Source organism: Syngnathus typhle, linkage group LG16 (genome assembly GCF_033458585.1).
Source record: "Syngnathus typhle isolate RoL2023-S1 ecotype Sweden linkage group LG16, RoL_Styp_1.0, whole genome shotgun sequence".
NCBI lineage: Eukaryota > Metazoa > Chordata > Actinopteri > Syngnathiformes > Syngnathidae > Syngnathus > Syngnathus typhle.
The window spans coordinates 11,430,516-11,454,305 of NC_083753.1; the positions used below are offsets into that span (position 1 = coordinate 11,430,516).

At 44.7% G+C, this 23,790-nt stretch overlaps 2 protein-coding genes across 5 annotated transcripts in view; one reads left to right on the forward strand and one right to left on the reverse strand.

Moving 5' to 3' along the window:
* On the forward strand, positions 1-2,604 carry trmt5 (tRNA methyltransferase 5). Of its 2 annotated transcripts, XM_061300850.1 has the most exons (6): positions 93-116; positions 263-357; positions 456-849; positions 1,176-1,300; positions 1,405-2,044; positions 2,279-2,604. In XM_061300850.1, the coding sequence occupies exons 3-6, from the start codon at positions 507-509 to the stop codon at positions 2,335-2,337; spliced, it is 1,167 nt and encodes a 388-aa protein (XP_061156834.1). In that variant the 5' UTR covers positions 93-116; positions 263-357; positions 456-506; the 3' UTR covers positions 2,338-2,604. The 2 variants fall into 2 exon arrangements, with proteins under 2 accessions (XP_061156833.1, XP_061156834.1); XM_061300849.1 differs by having other exon boundaries at positions 1-116; positions 263-849.
* The window catches only part of mnat1 (MNAT1 component of CDK activating kinase), a 27,125-nt gene continuing 5,328 nt past the window's right edge, over positions 1,994-23,790 (reverse strand). For 2 of the 3 annotated variants that reach the window (XM_061300854.1, XM_061300853.1), the window contains 7 exons: positions 22,044-22,196; positions 21,607-21,680; positions 21,067-21,170; positions 20,782-20,922; positions 19,266-19,397; positions 13,413-13,534; positions 2,591-2,871 (listed from right to left, as the gene is read on the reverse strand). In XM_061300854.1, coding sequence (XP_061156838.1) covers positions 2,751-2,871; positions 13,413-13,534; positions 19,266-19,397; positions 20,782-20,922; positions 21,067-21,170; positions 21,607-21,680; positions 22,044-22,196 — 847 coding nt within the window. In that variant the 3' untranslated portion in view covers positions 2,591-2,750. Of the gene's footprint in view, positions 2,022-2,262; positions 2,376-2,590; positions 2,872-13,412; positions 13,535-19,265; positions 19,398-20,781; positions 20,923-21,066; positions 21,171-21,606; positions 21,681-22,043; positions 22,197-23,790 lie in introns of those variants that run through there. The other variant, XR_009718352.1, reaches the window with a different exon arrangement.

The following is a 23,790-nucleotide window of genomic DNA, read 5'->3' on the forward strand; positions in this document are numbered from 1 at the left end:
CAGCTACTGACCAATCGAACACAGGTTCTGGTCTCTGTCGACCAATCACGCGCGTGCACTGGTCCACCACGAATGACGTTGTCGAGCAAGCATGCCTGTTTCTGAAGGATGTTGAGGTAAGAGCCGATTGTGATATTTCGTGCCATCTACCGGTAAAATTGATACCCACCCTCTTTAAATTAACTAAACAAGTAATGTTTGTTAGTTTTTTTAAAGGTTTTGCCACGTGTGCGTTTTTAAAGCGCCTGCTTTTACATTACAGGCTCCTCAGAAGAGTCTTCTCATCTATTCCAACAAGAGCCAACACGAACGTCTCCGCTGTGCTCCGAAATCGGAGCTCTGCAACCTTCCCCTGTGGTAACGTTCCCTTGAAACTACTAATGGATGCCAAACTATACCACGCGCCGCCGCAAGTACGCGGTATGACTTCTCTTGACAAAGAAGCTTTCACACAGACAATCACTGTACCAGCTCTACGGGTGCCCACGCGGTTTATTAACAAAGTGATGAAGAGCCTGAAAAAGTCCACCATCCAACGCCCGGGGGTTCCCAGAGTGGTGCAGGACAAAGAGGAGAGTCCTGACTTCAGACTTGTGCTACTGGACCCTCACAGAGTATCCTCGTCAGGCTCCTTTAGTGATTCTGAAGCGGAAGCGCTGAGGTCATTTGACGTCTCTCAGGAGCTGCAGCACTATGAGTTGAGATTGACCTATGACAACCTGAAGAGTGAAGAGGTGCTAGAGGCCGTGCTACCTCTGGGGCAGGACGTGACGTCGGCGTTCAGCAGAGTTGGACACATTGCACACATGAACCTCAGGGACCACCAGCTTCCATATAGGAACCTCATTGGTGAGAGTCATTGAGGCGAGCTGTGCATTTTGGTAGTCCAGCCTTTAGTGGGGACATACTCAAATTAATTCAATAAATACAACATGACAGTGAAAATGTGTTTCTACTAGTGTAAAGACAAGCAGGCCACTGGATGAGGTTTTAAGAAATATGTTTTCATCCTGTCCTGGACCAGTATCACCAAAGCAGACAGTCTAGGAACTGTAATATATATTGTTTTGTTAATGTCTGCTTCATGAGCTGTCCAACGTACTTTGTAAGAGTTCTACATTACATTAAAAAAAAAAAAAAAGCAAGTGACCTATTTTCTGTCCCTGTCATTGCAGGTACAGTGATCATGAACAAAAACCCCGGTGTCACGTGTGTGGTCAATAAGACAAATATCATCGACTCAACATATCGCAACTTCAAGATGGAGGTACTGGCTGGAGAGGAGAACATGGTCGCCAAAGTAAGTTCAGCGAAAACCTCTTAAAACCTGTATTCTACATGGGGAAATAGATTGTGACCTTATAAAATTGGCAACTATCAATAGTCTTGCGTGTGTTTCCCCAGGTGAAAGAAAACGGGGTGACATACGAGTTTGACTTCTCTCGTGTGTACTGGAACTCAAGGCTGAGCACGGAACACCAGCGTGTAGTGGAGCTGATCAAACGCAGTGAGACCGTGTTTGATGTATTCGCTGGCGTTGGACCCTTTGCTATTCCAGCGGCCCGCTCGGGCGCCACAGTTTTCGCAAACGACCTCAACCCGGAGTCATACAAGTGGCTCCAGCACAACTGCAAAGTCAACAAGGTGGAAGGCAAAGTAAAAAGCTTCAACCTGGACGGCCGAGCGTTCGTCCAAGGGCCGCTCAAGCGAGAGCTTCCTGCGCTGTTAAAGGGAAAAGGCGGCGTGCACGTAGTAATGAACCTGCCTGCTTTGGCTCTGGAGTTCTTGGATGCCTTCAGAGGCCTCCTGCATCAGGAGGCTCCCTGCGACCACAACCTCCCGACAGTGCACTGCTACGGCTTTTCTAAAGACGACAACCCAGAGAGGGACATGATAGAGAGGGCATCTCTCGCCCTGGGCTTCCCGATAGAGGACCGCTGCTCTGTGCATTTTGTCCGGAACGTGGCACCCAACAAAGATATGATGTGTGTCAGCTTTACTCTTCCTAAAGAAGTCCTCTTCTGCCAGCATGAAAAACAGACAGGTAAGAATTAAATGACAGGGATGATCCAGCAGTCTGGATGTAAAAATAACAACTTTAAATGCACAATCTAAGAAGATGATGCAGTAATGGCACAATGCTGCCACTGTGGCCTCTGTTTTCAGACTTGAGGGACAACTTGTAGTTGTTGAGAGCTGTTCCTAATATGTTGGTCACTGCAATGTGTAAAATTTACATTGTACTGACGGACTTTTTTTTACCTTCAATTTTATGCAGAATCTTCAGAGGAACCAGACCCCAAGCGGCAAAAGTGTGACACCACAGATTCATCTTGAAAGTGAATTAAATCCCGACTTGTCACTGTTGAAGTTGCCTGAAGAAAATGTTTGAGTTGATCCCCTCATTATACACCCATTAGACACTTTGTTAGTGCATCTAAATGAGATATAATAGGAAACTGAGCATTATGTTTTGGAATTTTGTATACAGCTGGACCTAAGTTGTTAGTCCCTGTTGCTTAAGACAAGCTTTAAGTTGTTAGCATCCAATCAGTGCTTCCTTGAAATTTTTCCTTTTTAAATAAATTGCTTTAATGAAAGAAAGACTGAATTGTGATTTATTTACTCTATATATAAAAGTGACACACAAGAAACAATTATACATATCACATCACTGACCACCACAACAGTGTTTGTCCTCTTCAGTGATGTCTTATTTATAGTCTTTAAAGTTGTGTCAGAGTTTGGGGTCAGCCAGTACGGGGGAAGAGGCCACTGAAGGCATCTTGGATTGCTCGATGACACGCCAAAGCTGAGCTGTATCCTCCGGCTGTGTCCTGAGGCATGGAGGCCCGCACGTTGTTCAAGTATCTGTAAACACACAGAAAGCCCACCCCTCCCTTCGTCAATGACGTCGTAGAGGTATTTTGTAAATAATGACGCTGTCTGACAGCCTGAGCGTTCCTTTCGAAAGCTGAGAAACTTGAGTGCAAGTTTATCCGTCATTAAATCCACACTCGGGCTTATTTTTTCTGGCCCTTTTCGCTTCTGTGATGAGATGGACGCAGACAGACCTAAGTGTACGTTAACGCTAAGAACACCTTGTGCCCTGAAAGCCTCGGCAACACGGCGCTATTAAAGTATTAGAGGTGTCTCTCTTTTATTTTAAGTGCTTACAGATGTATCCTGCCAGAGTCTCTCAGGTTTTAAGCAACACTCAAAGTCAGTGTTTATTTTCACACAGTCACTCAAAAAAAAAAAAAAGTTCACACAATGTGCTTGCCATCAGCTCACTTGTCTTGTTGAGACAGATCTACAAAAGAAAAGCGTGCCAGCAACTGAGAGTCCATTTAAAATGACCACATTTTTTTCTTTGAATGTTTGGAAAGTTTTACAAACAAATACTTTAAATGAGAGCAATGTGTCCAAACCTTTAGCGAGCCAAGAAATATCTCACAGAACATGGCTGGACACAAATGTGACAAAAATGAAACATAAACTAGACCAATTAAGAATAAGTGGGTCAGTTCCCGAGGTTGCCAGAAGTCACGGGACCACCTGATCAATGTGTGTATGTTCAGGCCCTCAAAAAAGTTTTACGTTTTAGTACAATGTTTATGTATAAATAAAGGCGTCTGTATAACAGACACGTGGTACTCTACAACTGAGTAAACGTAATAGTTCAGACTAAAAATATCCATTTCTGAATGAGTATCAATGGCACAAAAGGTGGTAAAAGATGGCAAGATGTTTAGTTGCGACATCTAGCGCCCTCACAGGAGTGAGTGTATGCGCTTAACTTCAAAGTGAGACGGGAATCAAGAGCACAGACGGCAGACTCTGAATTCTGCCGCCATTCCAGTAATCCAGTGCTTCTCAATTATTTTCTGTTACGCCCCCCCCTAGCAAGAAGAAAACTATTCGCGCCCCCCCTCCCCACCGTGACTATCCTAACTTGTCTTGTAAGTCGTAAAATGTTGCACTGTCGCAAACGTGACAGAAGTAACAATGAGAGCGCCACTGCCCCCTGCTGTAGTAAACGCGCAATTACACTTTATTCTAGTACTGCCAAAAAAAAAGCCTGTTCCCCAGGGTCACACGCGCCCCCCCAGGAATAGCACCACGCCCCCCAAGGGGGGCGCGCCCCACTATTTGAGAAGCACTGCAGTAATCCAACACCTGCATGATGTAGGTGTGTGTGTGTGAAGGTACGCAGCAAACAGATCATCCGTATCGTTGCTCGCATGTACGCGTGCAAATATTCATACGTCACACGGCGTGACCTTGTCGAGACCCTGAACCATGCGGGAGGGGAAAGTAAGACGAAAGGCGGCGAGGAGACGTCAATGCGCAGCAAGACCACTCATGGGCCACTAGAGAAACAACACAAGTTCAAAAGAGGAGGGCCGGTGATTAATAATAACTTCATTAGCTGCGAGCTGCTGTAGTCTGTCCTTCAGAGCACTTGAGGGAGGTCTTCTCAGATGGCTTCCTGCATCCGATGAGTGCTGCCTATTGATTATATTGTGCTGGGCCGCTTTAATGGTGAAAAAAGTGGGCTATTTACAGCCTGGCTAAGTCTGCTCTTCCTGCTAATCTAATCCCCAAGCTACTCATGTGGTCATTCCTTCCAAGAAAGCTGAGAGCTCTGTGTAACTTTATACCGACCTGCCCCAAAGGAGAGCAGAAAGAGAACATGAAGGCAGGAGGGGGGAAGGAGGAAGAGGGTGTGCAGTCTGTATACATCAGTGTGTGAGAGAAGCTTTGGGAAGTGGAGGAAGGGGGGTTGGAGTTAAAAATCACCTTTGGGTATCATCATGACAAAGCCTCTTCTCTTAAACCAACCCCATTGGCCTCTGCTCACCCCTGGCACCCCACGTTAGTTCAGTTCTGCTCCATTAAGTCAGCGGCTCTATCTCCAAGTGAACTCCAACGGCATCCAAGTGCGTGTACACAAAGCGGCACTAGACGTTGGCTATGCGTGGCCAATCGGGAGCGTGTCTGGGAAATGCATATTGCCGTATATTATTAACATGGGAAAAATAGCACAGAAGACGTAAAACTTAGAAGCAAATCTTAAGGAAGAACATATTTGGATTTGGAGAAAGGTAGCCGGCTAACAAACTGACAATCGAAAACTAAACACTCTCAATAAAGCTCACTTTTGACTTATTAATTAAAAACATGGAGCATTATTTGGGAATAGTTTGTGGTAGTGTTGAAATGTATCGAACGCTGTTTCTAATATTTTTGACTCTAGAAGGTAACCACAATTCTAAATGTCTATTATGACGCAAAACAGCTCACTATCAATTGTTTTTAAATGATTAGCATGCGCTACCAACAGCTACACTTTCAAGAGTGTGCCCACACGCCCCTCTCAGCACCCCCCCACGCCATCCCCCGATTCTCCCTGAAGACCAGACTTGCCTTTTGTTCACAGGGCCCTGAAACCCAAGCCGTTTCGCTCCGTAACATCTTTCACTCTCTCGGCCCCACTGGAGCATTAGCTGCAACTTGATAGGAGTCTTTTCAAAGCCTCATATTATTGTGTAAATATGGGTCACTTTGGACTGCTCCATTATGTCGCTTTGGGGGAGCGGGACAGGGCGAGTGCAGGTGATGAAGACAGCGTAATGGCACAGTGGGACAGTGTGCGAGTCAGACTGCAATCAAAAGCACAAAACATGCCAGGGGGTTTTCCACTTGCGTGCAGATTGACAGGAGGAAGGTTTGTGCCAGTTTTTTTTTTTTTTTCTCTCACCGATCTCTTTCGCAATCAAATTTTAGAATGATTTAAAGCAGTGCTTCTCAATTATTTTCTGTTACGCCCCCCCCTAGCAAGAAGAAAACTATTCGCGCCCCCCCCTCCCCAACGTGACTTTCCTAACTTGTCTTGTAAGTCGTAAAATGTTGCACTGTCGCAAACGTCATAGAAGTAACAATGAGAGCGCCACTGCCCCCTGCTGGGAAGATGCGCAATTACACTTTATTCTAGTACTGCAAAAAAAAAGCCTGTTCCCCAGGGTCACACGCGCCCCCCCAGGTATAGCACGGCGCCCCCCAAGGGGGGCGCGCCCCACTATTTGAGAAGCACTGATTTAAAGCAAGTGTTTAGTACATCCAAATCAACACTTGAAACAATCTGCTATTCCCAAAATATTGAGTCATGAGATACCTGATCCTGCTACCACTAATAGTCGGAAGTTTCCCTGAAAGATTTCAGGTAGATTCCCATCCCAAGTTTGGTCCTACAATGGCTTCAGTTGTTGAATCAAAGAAACAAACGATAGCAGGCATTGGGTTCCTTCCTCTTGTCTAGACTCTTCACGTTGACTGGAATTGGATTAAGAAAGCTTGATGGAAAAGAAAAGAGGCAGCCCGTGTGTAATATGCTGCGCTGGTTATTTCAGCAGGCAGACACTTCATCAACGCAGAAACCACAGAGCCAGACGCACGCAGACGACGGACGACGCAAACAGCCCATTCCAACAAAACGTTCATTGTCAAAGCGCTGTTTGTTGGCTGCAGCCTGTTACGCATGACAACATTCCCGTTTGCTTGAAAGCGCATTCGTTTTTTGTTATCGTGAGCCAATCTGCTGTGCGTTTGAAACACCCACCACAGACACACACCGCCTTTCAAGTATTAGCGATGACCTGAGACCGGACCCCAGCTTGAGCACCTGTTGGCTTTTGCAACGCCCTCCCTGAGCCACAGTCACTTTTTATTACAAAGGATCAGAGCCGTTTTTCGGTTGCCTCGCCTCATCATCAGCATGATTCATAACAAGAAAAGGATGAGTCTTTAAAAGACAGATTGACAAAACATAACTTAGAGATGTTTGTGTGGGCACAACAAGCACAGCTGACAAACACGGGACACAGAGGGAGCGGCGTATTTGTCAAAGGCCAGTCAAGAGTGTGCTAGGTGCCCGGAAATCTTCCTTTAGCGCCCCGCTCAGACTGCGGTTGAGAATTCCGGGCCTGGGAAGGATGAGGGCCAAAGGAAGGAGGTAGGGGGGGGGAATTGCGCAGAGCCACACACCTGCCAGATGATTTGTCACGATAGAGGGGTCACCACTCAGCTGTCACCCCCTAATCACCCATCCTACCCCTTAAGTCTACCCCCGCCAAAGCCTCCTCTCCAAAAACACCCCCTCCCTGCATTCCACTGGCAGCTCCGGTTTCACTCGCAGCACGGTTGCCCCATCTGCCCCTCCTTTCCACTACTCCACCTCCAGAGAAAATGTACCCATAAGGAAGATGCAGCACACTGAGCACATTGTCTGTACAGGCGGGTTACACAATTCATGTTTGTCTAAGAGCAAAGTTGTTTCTTTTCCGGACGTACGGCAACTCCGGCATGTTATAAGGATTGGTCCACATTGCAACCCAGATACCCCCTGCAGACAAGGCAAACACTCTCACAGGTATACTATATCTGTCAACAGCAGCCTTTCAGCACCACAGGTCAAAGGTCATCCTCTTTTCCATTGAATCCAGCTTCCTCTGGGATGTGGCAGCGTGTGAGGACGCTCAGCTATTAGCCTTATCCACTGTCCACCAGATTAGCGCAACTTGTGAATGAGTTAAGGGGACTCGGTGCGGTTACATCACCTCTTCTCCATTATCATGAGTCTTATCATCGCCTCTGACAGACCGAGGCTGCATCCCAGAAGGAGAAGTGGCGGAAGCTATCACTAACACTTAGTTAAGAACAACATGTTTAGAGTGTTAACAGATCCTCTGCTTGATACTTGAAATGGACACCCATCTCATACACCGAGTGAGAATCTGTAAGTTGTCAGAAGCTTGAATGATAAAGCGCTCTTGTTGTCTCTCACAGACAATAAAGGCCGATTGTTTTGCATGTGCCTGAAGACGACGGCTTCACTTCCTGACCTAGCTGCCACCTGTCGCCGCTCATCCGTGGCACTGCTTTGATCCTGCACGTTCCCATTCTAACCTGATGGGGTCAGTAGAGTCTGGCGAACTAGGCCAGGCCTCATGTTAAAGTACAGCCGAGGTACTTGGGGGGGGGGGGACATCCCACACCCGGCTCAATATAGAGCACATCTTTCTTTCCTCTCCAGGGCTGCCACTTGATAACCCTGAGCCACCATGAAAAGCTTAGAGGAAGGAGGGAGGGCACCCGGCGGACTGTGGAAGAAGAAGAATGACGTGACAGCAGTGTGTCGTCGCTAACCAAATGCAGCTGTAAACAATGGAGGGACATATGCTGTTCTGGGAATGGCTGCTGGCCCGAGGCGCACCCATAGCAAAGGTACCTTGACAGTTAGACGTAGCATTCTGGGAATAGAGCACCTATACACAGAGGAAGAATAGAGCTTTCCCGGGAGGAGGGGGTATCAATTACAAATCACCTGAAGCATTAGGGGGCAGGAAAGATGGATTTCAATAAGACAAGAAAGAAGAAAGACGGGGTTGTGGTAGAGGTAAAAAGAAGGAGGCTCACAATGCATACATGATGTACTTCCTACGCTAAGCTCCACATCACAACAAACCCATAGTGGGCATGCATATTAGTTATTGGCAGAGTCAAACTGGAAAAGCATGTGACCTTCGAGAGAGCAGCTGCTTTCGTTTGTTGTGCTTCAAAATAGTCAGGAGACATCACCTCTGCGGAGTATTGGCCTCGAAGCTGCGACGCCAATAAACCTGGAGTTCCCTTCGTGCTGCATTTCAGAGGGAGCCTGCGAGTCTGTGTGGCGCATCGCCCGGCCGAGGAGGGGGAAAAACAACAACACTCAAAGTGCTGCTGGTGCAGATCAAGCCGAAGTGTGTCTTTGTCACTCGTGTAATGCTCGCTACTTTTCAGAAATGACTCACGGGCAAGTAAAAAGGCTTCTCAACAGGCCCGCACACATATTTAGGCTGGTACTTGGAGAGGATCAATATTTGCACAGATCTATGAGAGGGAAACAATAGTGATTTGGCCTCCACCGGCGCTCTCTGTTAATGGTCTGTTTACCGAGACAGACGGGATAATGGCTTGGGTGGGGGTGGGAAAGCAATTGGACGATGGCTGCACTCCATATTGTTTTTGATCTGGTTAGTAACGAATAAACTCCGCACCTCCAGGACAACGTAGGCTGAGAATTTAAGCTCGGCTAGAAGTCACGTGATGGTCGGTAAGACACGGGCGCTCCGTTGACGTGTACGACTTTGCAAGTCAAATAACTGCCTATTGTTGAATCTCTTTTGGCTATGCAAATTGAAAATCTGTGACTCCCGCGGGAGTTTTTAAGACGAGAGTAATCGGAGCACTTAAATGATCGCTGGGTCTTGTAAGTTGAGAAAGCAGAACATGCTCTAAGATTGGAGAACATATCAGATATCTGAGCAACCAAGTTCAATTTTAGGTCTTGGAAGCATTTGAGGGGAAAGGCTCGTTTTGTTATGCAAGAAACAAACACACCAGTTCCCCATAAATAGTTGTTCTGGCAACAATGCTATTTTTATTGGTCCAGTGAGTCCAAAATATGAGTGTTTAAATTATAGTAAAAGTAGATCAAAGTCGACTGCTCTTCAGGGAGTTCATGAGGGGTCATTCTAACCGGCGCCGCGGCCTCCTGCCCATAACTTAAGCATCAAAGCTGTGTTTGTGCGAGAGAGTGTGACTGAGTAAGGCTCACGCTCTCTCCAAGGTGCCATCACTCTGGTCCTGTCACCCTCACATCCACAGCGCAGCACCTCAGGTCCACTACTGTCGGCGACCCATGACCCCCTCCCCCCCCAAATCACATCAACCCCTCCAGCTCCATCAGATGCGCACCCAGCAGAGGGGAAATAGCCCCAAATTTAGCAAGAGCAGAGATTCAAAAGTCCCTTCTGGATAGCTTTTAGTGGTCATGCAAACTCCAAAAGCCACATCCACGGTTCCTGGAAAGCGGTCTGCCTGGAATACAGGGCTCTCTGGACTGCTCCTTCCCAATATTAACACATGCACACTTGACTATCACATAAACACACAGACTTTGTTGGGCACGCTGAAGCTTCAGACTACAAGCAGGAGGAGAGTATCACTTAGAGACCCATTAACCCCTGGCTCACGACCAGAGCAGTGAGCGGACATCCTTTAAGCACATGTTAAACATTGCTAGTCTATGAAGTGATTTATGCTTTACTTGTGTGTTTGTGGTCATAACTGTGATGTTTTTATATGTAAAAAGAGGTGGGACACTTGAGTAGGTTCTGATCTCAGTCTTAGACCCCTCCCTTTATTTTAATGCTTTTTTTTTTTTTTCCCTTACGCACTAAACCCACACATCTAATTCAAATGTCACCACTGCACACAAACATTTTGGCTAGCAGGCAAAATGAACCAATCAAACTGCTTGATTGATTTTTCCTCGTCACTTTACATGACATTAGACATTTGTTGCTAGGCCCCAAAATGCTCATTTGATAAAGTGGATTAGAGGGCAGAGATGCCCTTTCCGGGTCAGGGCTGAGTGATTCCTACATTTAGTCCCCATTTTTCTTTTTGTCTGCAGAGACATATCTGCTGAATCTGCCGTGACTGTTCCAGAGTACAAATGGGCAAAGTGAATCATTCGGGTACCGTGACTGAAGCTTGTTAGAACTTGGGTTCCTCTCTGTTGGACGCTCCATGACTGGCCTGTTTTGGTGGGAGAAAATACACAGACGTTGACTTCCTCCTGTAGAGAAGTGCATCCCCAGGAGAGGAGCCCCAGACTAAACACTCTTCATTCAGCTGCTCGGAATCACCTCGAAACAAGCGGCAGATGCCTGACAAGCACTCCCAACAGAAAACTCACTTTTTCCACCAATTATGCAAAAGGAAAAGTGAGTGTGTGAGGGGGGGGTGGAAGGGGGGCAAAGCCTTTAAATATTATACATGCTGTCTTTTGGCAAGTGCTTTGAGCAGATTCTGTTAGAGAAGGATGGGTAATTTCAGGGTGTTCGGAGCCAACACAAACAACTGTTCTGGCGAGGCTTCATTGTCAGCACTTGAGGTTTGAGTCAAACGTTTCAACGCTCTGTAGCCAATTTCTCTTTTCCCTACCCCCACCAGCCCATATGATTTGTCCTTGTCCAAGTTCTCAGTCAGCCTTTCATCACCTACACAGCCGGAGCTTTCAAAAAGTGTTCTTGTGGAAAACAAAGTCAGACCCTAGATTACAATCTACACATACGTGTCCAAACAAAAAGAAAGCGCCGTTCTCTCACGGTTTTCCGTGCTGTACACGAGATCAACGTGAGACAGACAGCCTCCTCCCACCATCATCATCTTTCATGTTTCCAAGACTGGTTCTGCTGTTACTTATTTATGGCGGGGGACACTTTGAGCAATATATATTCCATTCATAAGGAGGGAAGAATTTAGGATACACTACAACCTCTGCATTGGACCTCAGACTGAAAAAGTGGAGGAGAGAAGTTGAGAAGACGTGAACATGTAGTCAGTCTTAAAAGAGAAGCAGCACCCCAGTCAACAATGTGTTGACTGGATATCTGCACACGAGTCCATCTATGAAGCCACCAGAGAAGGGTGTGCCCGTGCGTGCACATACTCGGGTCTCCCTTGACGGCTGCATCCAAGACAAATCACCACCGGTGCGGCTGTCACTGCGGGCCTTGACCAAGACAAACAGCCAAGTTTTAAAATAAGTACCTGCTGCCTCACAGCCCTTCCAGTTCAGCCACACTGAGACGCATCCATCCTAAAACGTATTTCCCTTCACAGGTCACAGGACTGGAGTTGGCGTCCAACACTCACAGGGGACTCACTTTTCACCCTTTCACCCCTGTCTGCATTCTCTCCCCCCCACACACACACACACACGCGTGCATGTGAATTTTTACCGCGCAGCACACCAGCTCCATTATAGCCAAAATGCTGGGAGTGCAATAACGGGGGTGACTCAATGAGTATACCAGGTTGGACAGGACATTGGCTGTGTACACGTGCAAGCTTTGACCATCAATATATATATCTGAGTGAGAAAGCACTAAACTCAACTTTTATCTCAAATGTATCTATTTGACCTCAAATCCTCCTTCAGTATACAACAAAAACAAAGCCGTGCTGTTCCAATACTTTTGGCGATGAATATGCAGACCGCTCCAAAGCGCCCGCACCATTTCCATGCTTTGGACACGACGGCATATTACATTTCCAAAGTTGTGGTTGAGCCGACCGGGCCGGCATGTGTTGATGCCAGAGTTCCTCGGTCAAGACCTTTTTGTGTCTGTGGCCTTTCCGGCATTGGTCCACCCGGACCGACGCACAGACGCACACACACACCCACTCCATCTAAACTACGCTATGTGTTTCATCTACATATTGATTAGCTTCGCTGAAGGAAGCACGGCCTCAGCATTTCACTGAATACATAATGTAACAATAAAAATGTGTGACGGATAATTCTCTTTAGACTCTCCGGTAATTCTTGAAACAGCATGTTTCGGCTTAAGTAGTTGAGTTTCCAGGCAATAACACAAGTTGAAGTTCATGACAGACTGAAGGGCAACAAAAACACAATATGCTGAAAAGATGCTTATCTCAGCTAAAGGAAGGTTACGGTCAGGGTGAAGCGGTATTGAACATGGTCCACGTCCTCCACCTCCCCCAAAATATGACCTTGTTTTGATCCTGTCACCCAATAAAAACAGGCCGCTCTCACTATGTGGGAGGGTTTTAGCAGCAGCGCGTTGCAGCGCAGACGGCCGGGCGCTGAGGCTGACTGATGAATGACTTGCATTTGGTGAGGACTGGAGCAGTGGCGTCGTGGATTGATTGGCCCAAAGGGGGCTGTCGAGAGGGGGAGCATTTCCTGCGTGTGTTAATGGACGCTCCTGCAGAGGCAATGTGGCGGCTTGTGGGATGCTTTGCTTCGCTAATTTGCTTTCAGTCTCGCCGTTAATCAGAGGAGCATCAGAAATGCTTCCTCCTCACTACATTCGGCAAAGCAGTAATGTGTAAGCCCGAATCGCAAATTAATATCTTGAATTTAAGTCAATGTGGACTGCAGAAAGATAATATACTTCAGCACTCAATGTAAATCTAAACTGTGTGGTGATGATCAAATTCAGTTTCCAAATTACATATATTTCAGTTTAAAATAGGGCTGCGCAATTAATTGAAATTCAATTACAGTTACACTCCACCATGACAATAGTGGCATTATCATAAAAAAAAAAAATGAACATTTTCTTGTTTTATATAATAAAATAAATGATTATTCAAATAACCATGATTTCAATTATTACTACACTACTCATGAGAAATATTTTTTTTCCATGATCGAAAAGCCCTAGTTCAACACCACCTAAGGATTTCCTTACGTTTCACAATTTTTCTTTTGTAAAACTTTACCTGCCATTCAAGGGACTAAAAACTTTGTGTGTGTAAAAAACATTTACCCAAGTCTGCCCAGCTGCTCCAATTCTGGTACCGGCGGCCCGTAGGTTTCAATGTGGAGGGGGTTGTAGTGGTACAGGGCTTCTTCTAACTTGGGTACAGCTTGCAGAGATACCGTTTGACGCTGGAAGAGAGAAGAGAGGGGGTGGAAAGAGCAAGATCAGAAGAGAAAGACAAACAAGCTTTAACACTTGACAATAATAATTATCACTGGTAAGAAGCCTGAAAACAGTCACAATGACATAAGAATATAAGTAGGTTTACTGTCAATCAAAGTACAACATGAACAAATTCCCGACAAACTGGTTTGGATAAGCGCGCCGTTGGCCAACTTTAGCACTCTTCGATTTAAAGAAGATTGAGAAAATGCATGGATTTAAAGAAAAAATTGATTATATTTATAACAACTCATCACAATTTGGTTCACTGGACATGAAATAACATAAAAATTTGATGTGTTTTAATTGACACTCAAGGGGGCATCAACATTTTTTTTAATTAATGTGCTTATAGTTTTAAGTTGTGCAAAACAGCAAAGCAGTGATGCTGAGCGCCGCCATGTTTCCATTGCAAAGTACCAGTGTGGTTTTACCCGCTTTGGTTTGAAGCGGTCTTCCAATAAAGCATTGAAGAGCCCGCGACTGGAGTTTTTTTTTTTTATTATTATTATTATTGCTTCTCTAATTCAGATTACCACATTAGTATGAGTGCTATAACTGACCAGGGATGACGACTGCACCTAAATGTATCCAACAAAGATAAAGACGGAACACCCATACTATAAAGAACTATAATACTACTCAAGGCCATTGCAGATTTGTTCGCTTTGTCACTCTTCCATCACGAGGGGAATTTCCACATAGTCAGATCCACTTTGTGTCAGCGTGAAAGTAATCCGACTCAGAAGACAATCCGGGAATTATAACGAGGATGCCGAAGCGACCGGGGAAAATTATAGGGAAACTCAACAGGATCACACAAAGGAAGATAAAAAGATGAGAGCGTAGCGAAGGCAGAATAAACAAGAGCGCTCAGAGGGGAGTTAATGAAAAGCAAACTAAATGAGTAACATGTGTCCCCGCAGCCTCAAACATGCTTCAGCCTATACACAAGTAAAGCCACCTAAGCTCTAATGGAAGTTACGCAAAGCACCGAGGATGCACAGTGAATGCAGGCTAACTGAGCCAAACACAACATGATTATTCTAAACAAACATGCTTAATGTCTCTGGTTGTGGAAATCCTTTATCATTAAGTCAACAATGGTTGAATGGCAGTAAAAGAAAACACTTATTTTAAATGGTTTCGATATAGAGTGGAAGGCTTTAACGCTCATATAATTCAGTTTGACCAGCCACACATCTCATCCATGACATCATCGCATGCGTTTTTGTTTTTTTAGGTATACCCAATATTATTACTACTGATTAAACATTGTGCTGTAAACTTACTTAAGATATTATGCAGACTTTTTTCCAGTTTTCAAAAAAATCAGGTTTAGATTCAGATTTCTCACAAACTATATCACGCACAATTACAAATTTTCAACAGTCGTCTCCCGCTTTAACCTTGGGGTGCCATTGATCTCTAATCCTGTCCCATCATTCATCCAACATAGCAGCGCGACCGCCAAACACTAATCAAACACAGATTGGCCAACTAAGACCTCGCAACTTTCCTGCAAATTTGCCCCGCTTCACTTTCTCATCCATCTTCCGTCAAACTTTCAGCACTATTTAACTCCAATGCAACAGTTGACACCATATGATTAAATGGCGGTGAGGTGGGAGGTGGGAACCAGCAGAAGAAATGTCTGCGTGCTGGCGAAGGAAGCTACAGATGCTTACTGAGCAGTAAAGCAGATTCACAAGAGAGAGACCTCCACTCTCGAGACCTTTCTGTTGCATTCCTCGGCAAGGTCACCTTCAAATAGCCAGACTCACACTGCATATGAAAAACAAGCTTAGCGTTTAGCTTTTTAGCTTGCTGGCTCAATATATTTGTGAAAATACCACCTTAAGTAATTGTGGAAAAAAAAAAACGTGGATATTTTTCAAATGTTGGGCTATAACAGATGAGAAAAACTCAAAGACCCAATCCAGATTCAAAGGGGTGTGAGTCAACTCCCTAGTCTATTTTACTTGTACGAAGCAGGATACGTGGGTTAATTGATCCGACAGAATGATGAAGCAGACGCTCACGGCACGTTTATGAGGCATGGACTCATAAAAGTGTCGTTGCTTCAAAGGGATGAGAGATCCGCCATTGGAAGTACGTTACACACGGTCTACCTTAAGCATACTTTAAAAATCAGCGACACACACCATTGCACAAACGCCACTTAGAGACCGACCTTTCACAATGACCACTGCAATTACCGCAATGGTTACGGCAGATGGTTGTTGTTGTGTGGGAACAAATGCTTTTTATTTATTTAAAAAAAACAAAAAAACAGCACCAACAATCTACTCAAATATTTTGTTTTTGCTGCTATCACATTGTCAAACAGTGCGGAATTGATTGAAAATTAAAAGCTTTGAAAACAAATGTTTCACTTAAGGACAAAATTAAAATAATCCTCTATTTTGGTTAGTACTTTTAACTCCAGAGTAGTAGTCAGTGCCTCACCAGTCCTACCAACTCCACCACACGCTTACAGGTGTGTAATATTTTTGTCCCCGTAGCGTAGACACCACACAGAGCTCATTCATGCAAAAAGGATATCTGATCTTCAGGTAGCAAGTGTAAAAGCTGGTCACGCCTTGCCTTACACATTTAAATATAACTTACTATATAACCAGAGGCAGCTGTGCCCCAGTGCAAAGCCCTTAAAGCTGACAAGTCCTTTTTCTGTCAGGCTGGGCTTGCCTGAGACGCAAGCCAGGGGGTTGCTGAGGCCATCCTAAAGAGGGCCAAGCCAGGGAGTGGAGCAGAGGTGTGAATGCCCACATGTGCTCGTGCCAATCACAGCTGACAGTTCTCTTTATCCCCCGACCTGACCCCTCTGCTAGCAAAAAGTCCTGATGTGATCAATCGGAGTTCCGCCAATTTAACAAGAATATGAAAAAGTCACAAAAAAACTGTCTGATTTGTGACATTACATGGTAAGAGTTTTTGCAAAAGAAAAACACACAACTGAAGGTTCTGAGATGGTGAATTGAAGGGGGGTGGGGGAATATGCAACACCAACCTCTTAGGCAGAACAGGTTGGGCCAGTCTGCCAGAGAAAAGTCAAGCTCAGCTCGAGTTTACTCTGCAGAGCGTGTCTCTCAATCAGAGGTCACTATAAAGGACGTTTGAACAAAGCACAACAAACCTGCCTGGAGTGTGTGTGTTAGGGTTTGCGCTTGTGTTTGTATTTTCTATACAGATCACGTCTAATAGAACAATGCCAGACAGGACCCGAGGATATTTAAATTAGCTCCACATCTATGTTTAGGGATAAACCTGCTATCCACATTTGGCCTACTGTACATTTGAGTTGTGTGTGTGTGTGTCACTGCAGCTCCCTTCCACTGGATGCCCATGGCGGCCTTGTCAAGTATGTCAGCTGCTCTGCTGTCTGTGACAAGTGGATCAGAACATAGTGGTGCGAGAACCTTTCATTCAAGATGCCGCTGAAAGCTGCTCCAGAGAGGAATCCCCCCCCCATCGGTCAAAATCTGGGACAAAGCAGATGAGGATGATTCCCAGACCGCAAATACACACACGCGAGTGAACACACACCTGACAACTTTCCTGGAACAAAGACAAAACGCTTCAACAATGTGAAAGCAGGCGTCATAAATCACACTTTGTACAAATCTGTAATTTAAGCTAATGATCATAAATTCATGTCCTGGCACTGAGACTGGTTTAAGACCAAAAAAAAAAGTCACATGTTTAAACAGGGACAAGCTGGCTGGCTCCCGTGCAGCAATTCGCTTTTGATATCAGTAAGCAACTGATTCTTCAAAGATTGTTCAACCAAACAAAGCAGAGTTGTGTGCATTCAGTTCAGCAAATAAAAGCGCCTTCAATGGTGCTAGTACAAAGTGACGGATTAGCGAGCAATTTCCAAGCCATTCCAGAGGCAAGACCGGGCACATCCCAAGTTTTACAAGGCACCTGGGCCCAGCCAACTTTATACGTGGATGGTCTAACTGCATCGAGCATCCTTTTGGCAGTTTTCTGACTCAACCGGAATGAATAGTCGTACAACATTGTGGTATCGAAGTAAAGAGCAAGCTTAAATGTTTACTTGCATGCTCCAAGTCAACAACATGACGCACGCAGCTGCTGCCGTCGATGAGACATTAGAGCACGCTTTATTTAAAGACCGGAGCCTCGGCATCTTTACGTTCCTCGGATTGATGGGCTCAAACACAGGCAGATATGTCATTCTGCCAGTGACAGCTCACCTTGGCCCCAGAGAGAAGGCAGGCTAAAGTGCTTGCATGTGGCGGCGGGCTTAGTGATGACTACCAACTTGCGTGACAGATGAACTTGCACATCAACACGCTTGATAAAATTAGAGGCCATAAAATCAACCAACTGTTCATTCATCTCGATTGCTGTTTGCTTTCTCTAGCCTGAAATAAATAGTACCATTTTCAGAAACAAACTAATGATAAAGCCAAAAAACAATAAAAACATTTAGAATGGCAGTAAAGATTCTTCTGTGAGAATTAAAAAAAATGTAACGTATATACTATATTTTACGCTTGTTGTGTATACAAGAGTAAAATATAATGATGATGCAAAAACGTTAACGCATTTGTCAAAATGACTTTGACAAAAATATGCAAACATTTTCTTTATTGGAGTCCACCAAAATTTAAAGTGTTCTTTGCCCAATGGCCCCTCTTATAGTTTTGATAAATTTGTCAAAGTAGTATCCTTTTTGCAAAACTAAAACTGCATGGAAAATAATCTTGGTAACTCTGAAACATCTCCCACATTTAATTCAGATGGGTGTAATGACCAGGTGTCCTAAAGTTACAAATGCCAAAGAGTTTATTTTTCCAAGAGCTAATTGGCATCACTGTAAGTACTTTGCTGATGTGTTTCCTCCAACGCAAACTCATCTTGGAACAAGGGACCACAACCGAGCTCGATAAATGTATTCCAGCAATCTGCAAGAATTTGCCAGTCTGAGCTGAAATCTCACCAAGTCAAACACAAGTCATGCTTTTGGACTCCGACGTGAAGGAAAATTCAAACCCACATGTTCTCCCAACTTGCAGCTGAGCGGAGCATATGTATGGAGAGAGCTTAGGGATGGTAGAGTGAAAATAAATTAAGGGGTGTCGGGGAGGGGGGTGACCGCAGAAGAAACCAAGAGCAGCATAATAACACAGTTTCTCTCCCCATCAGCAAGTTTAACTCTGCGCAGTCGAACGAGAAGGTGCAAACACTTGTGAGCTTGATGGTGAAGAACAACCATGGTTATCACGAGATGAGCTTAGTTGCTACAAGAACTTAATAATAGACAAAAGAGCAACCAGCAGGAGCCTCTAGGTAACAACCTGGGCAGATATCTCTCCAATGCATCTGTGGGAAAATAAGCACTGCTCATGAGGGTTGTTGGGAAGGGGTTCACATGATGACACAGCGTGTCTCATCACAGTAGAATGAAAACAAACGACTGGAAAGTAGAAGTGCAGCAAAATGGAAGGTCTCAGCAGGCATGGAAAGCTTAGATGGTCCAAGAGTCACAATGTCTCAGTGGGCCCCTGTTCTGGCTCAGACCAACGTGATGATATGACAGAAGGAGTGCTGACCTTTTCTTATAGTGCAGGGTAACAAGAAAAAGGAGGAGCAACCTCCTCCTGTCTTTTATTTTATTAAAAATAAAGAAGTCGCCATCTGACTCACCATCTGAATTCCTGTTGAAAAGTGATTGGTGGCTTTGACGGCCTGTTTCTGTTGCTCGATCTGAGTCTCCAGCTTGGTCACACGGGCCTTGTGTTGGGCAAGCAAGAGGGAGGCAGGAAGCTGAGACTTTTCCTGAGAAAAAAAAAAGGTTCGCATCAAGTGCGTTGTATTCGTTACAAGGTCGAACCTTTGAGTCTCTCCAGTGAAATGTTGTCCAGATCAGACCTTTAAAAACACAAACTTGGACTTGATGTTCAACTGACATTTTTGAGGCTTTGGCAGAACACGTAAGGAAACTTTTGTGTTTACAGATACTCAAAACACAGTTTAATGGCTTCCAGTGCTGACAACATGTCCTGGGGTCTCCATCAGGTTGGTTATGTTTTCATAGCTGTGGTTAGTGTCCAATTTTCAAGCCACATTTTAAGAAATATTGACCCTCGTTTATCAAAAGGGTTTGGTATTCCAAGGACGTATCAACAATGTTGACATTAAACGTTTGTGTGAGACTCCTCACGTTAATAATGGCATGTAATTAAATGTTCGCTTTAATTAATTACTCGTACCTAATTTCTTTGACTTTATCACAATTCTGTCAACTCCTGTGCAAATTGAAGAATGTCTCCTTTTATCTGTAGACTATTAACAAGACTCCACTGTTATATCAAATCCATTTACATGTGGCTTTAATCAAGAGTTGCATTTGGCAGCAATTATAAATACGACATGTAAAATACTTTAGAATATGTTCGCAGGCTTGCACCTCGGCCAAATCTCATCAGATCTGGTTATCATGATGTGTTTATGTGGGATCTTATCACATTTTGTTGCCTTGGATCTAAACAGCTGCATCTGCCTGTCTAAGATTTTAGAGCTTGTCAAAAAGAAATATTAGGACCATTTTGTTTGCACCACAACTGACCACGAATGAAGACATTGATACGATTTGGACAGAATGCGTGTGAAGAAACACATGCTGAAGCAGCACAATAATCATCAAGTTGCTAGTGAAGCAGCCACAAGTTGTGGAACCGCCAAAAAGGCATCACATTTATTTTCCTTGTTTGTGTTGGGGGGGGGGGGGGGGGGGGGGCATGGTCTGGGATATACAGATGTCAGGACCCAGAAGAGCTCCCCCAGGGGGGGCGAGCACTGATCTCATCTGCCTACAGTGGACATGCCCCGTGCCTTAAATAAACAAACACACAGCTTAACCTGCTATCTGTGATGGTGGTTGAGCGGGCCCACATTGCTAGAACAATCACTTCCAAAGCCCGCGAGCTCAACACAATGGAGCCAAGAGGCTTTGGAATCGCACAATGCCCCGGGCAGCACAATGACTGGTAATAAGCTCTTAATGATCAGCCATGAAGCTTCAGGCTGTGTCTGATTTGCATGCGTGTGTGTGCCAGCGTTGGAACATTTAAGCTGTCAAAACGCCTTAACTTTTTAGGAATCATATGTGCGCAACTAGTCAGACATGGTGTGCTGTCAGTGTGATGCGTCTACTTCTCACCAGTTCATCCAGCAGAGCCTGCTTGTTCTTCTTTTTGGCCAGCAGTTGCCTCTGCTCCTCCTGCAGCACATCCAGTCGCCGCTGCTCATTGCCCTGCTGCTCTTGAAGGAGCAGCTCCTCCAGTTCCTCCTGCTCTCGAGTCTGAGGAGGGTCAGGTCAGGTGACGTGAGTGATTTGCATACCACCACAATGTACTAAAAGGCATTGGTGTCAAATCCTAAGCATCATTTTCTTTATTCCCTGACTGTTTATGCTAACTTATCAATAAATAATCTGTTTACATACAAGCTTGGCTTTATTCTTCTGGATGATCTCCCGGTTCTCCCGCTGGTACTGCTCCATTCTCATCTTGGTGTCCTCCACATCAACATTGTTTGTAAGGTTAAACACTGCACAGACAGGCGACACAACCCACAATTAAACCACTTGAGTCTGTCCGTCACAGCCAAGTCGAATTATGCAGACAAACTGCCGTGGCTGTTATTTTAAATTCGACAAAAGATCCAAAGAAAACAAACACGCCTTTAAGAAGTAAATCACCAAGTCATTTTGAAATGTACACAAAAACATTGCGAAAACTCCCTTGGAGCCCAAGACCCTTTGAGGCTGCCTCGTGCGCTATTAAGGGCTAAAATCTTATGGGATGTTGGCATTCATGATGTGTTAGCATTGGCAGTTCTACCCAATGATCTATGACCCAAGGCTGGCATGCACTAATGCCTGTTAAACATCTCTCCATGCAGCTGGGGAGAAATCATTACAGCGGCTGGAAAAATCCTTTTAGCAGACTCGTACAGTGAGCATTTAGTCAGTCGGCGCTCGTACCCATGTCCTCCACTTGCTCCAAGTAGTCGTTGTATTCTCTCAGGCTGGGGAAGTCGCAGTCTCGCTTGTTGTAACTGCAAAGACAGACAGACCAGAGGAAAGCAAACATGTGCCGACATTAATATCCCCCATTAAATCAAGCATTTTATAAAAGCATGTCTGCATTCTGCCTAATAGACACACATTAGATGTCAATTAAGGGGCTATTAAAGTACAGATGAGATGGGGAGGGGCAGCCAAGTTAAAAAAAAAAAAAAAAAACTGGCAGGGAAAGAGCCTTCCCGCTTGGGGCCCCCCAAGGGAGACTCATTGTCTACAAAACAAACAACGTAATGAGGAAGACAAAGGTGGCTTAAGAAGTGGGAGGCGGCCCGGGATGACACATAAACACAACACGGCCACACCCCTCGGTCGCCCTCCCTCCTTCCCTCACTCACATCTTCAGCACCTTCTTGCGGATCTCCACCTCCTTGTCGATGGTGGGGTCCTCGAAGAGCTGCACGCGGAAGTTGCTCTTCCTCAGGGGCGTGTCGCACTGCACGCAGTTGCTGGAGCCCCGGACGAACAGCATCTCGACGCAGTTCTCGCATCTTTAGACACAAGGAAGAACGCAACACTTTAGAATTTTATTGTCTTATATATGGTTGAGAATCGTCTTTGGTGGGAATGGTGGATGCTAATGGGACGCGTGGATATTTCCTCTGAGTGCTTAAAAAATTCTGGGATTATAATAGGAACATCAATTAGGCGGCTTTCGATTCCAGGAAATTGTCCCGATTATCAAGAATGTCTGGCTGCACTGGAAACAGATTTGTTTTATTATTCCAAAAATACCCCAATCCTTCTGCTAAATGGTATAATTTGATGGAGTTGCTGTTATATAATTTTGTAAAAAAGGCAAAAATACTCAGAAAATGTCTTCACCTCTCTGTGTGCTGTTTTTTTTTTCTTCACTCAATGCTGATTGAAGCTCAAGGATTTTATTCAAAAACCCCCCAAAAATATGGAAGTCTGCAGTATTTCTGACAATCTCACCAATCAAGGCTATATTTGGCAGCGTGAGCAAAAGTTTTTGCTTTCTGGTTTATGTCTCCAGCATCCTCCGAGGGCAAAAAAATGTATAGCGGGGCAGTGCGGTCATGATGAGTTTTTCAGGTGGTGCTTTGGCTCCCGATACGATCAAAACAGGCCCTTCCATTGGTGAAAAATACTGAACAAAAACCACTTTTAACAATCAAATTGGAGAGTTTCCGCTAACCCTGAGGTTCAAAATGGGAAGCTCCACCTCATTCACCGTCATGACTCGCTACCGTGGCAACCGACAGACCTACCTGAGGCCACAACCCTGAGCTTAGCCATCAATCACCCCTTTTTTTTTTTTACAGGTAGGCGTTTACCCATCAGTCACACTCAAGTGAGGAGTGGACACTAAGAACAATGGGAACACTCCTAAATCTCCCCTGATGGGGCGGAGGTCTTGGATAAACGTTTGCACAGTACGCGGTTTTAATTAACCCTCTGTGGAGCTTTATTTCCACAGGAATTCACCTTCTGCTTCTGGCTTCCTTCACCCCCCCCCCCCCCAAAAAAAGCAGACATCTGGTTTCCAACTGCCACTGTCTGTTTTTCACCACTTCTTGCATAGTCAAATTTACAATGAGACCCACACGTATTTGGACAATGATTCATATTGGATTGTGATCAGGTCACAGACTTGACTTTAAGTCATTATTATATAATTGATTCGATTTTTATTTACAACACCGCATTATTCTTGTTTATTAAAACACGTCACAATATATTCACTTTAATGGCATTTCAATTTATTTCAATGAGTTATTTGATATACGGATATACTGAATTAAAAGCTTGGTCACGAAACACATTCAATTTGTAAGTCACTGTATTAATAATTATGTCACTACTTTTTAAATGAAGTTACCTTGTGTATGAATAGTGCTATATAGTCATAAATAAAGCAGCCTTGCCTTTTGCCCGGCCGCCAAAAAGCGAAGCACTCTGCATAAAACGGAAAACGTAATTCGTAAATGGCACACTTATGTCAAAGCTACGCAACATTGGAGGGGTGATTTTTTTTTTTAGTGTATTAACGCATGAGTCATTTCTTTTCAAACAGTGGTGCCCGCTTCAGAGACGCTCGAATGGATGGAGCCCATTAGAAGC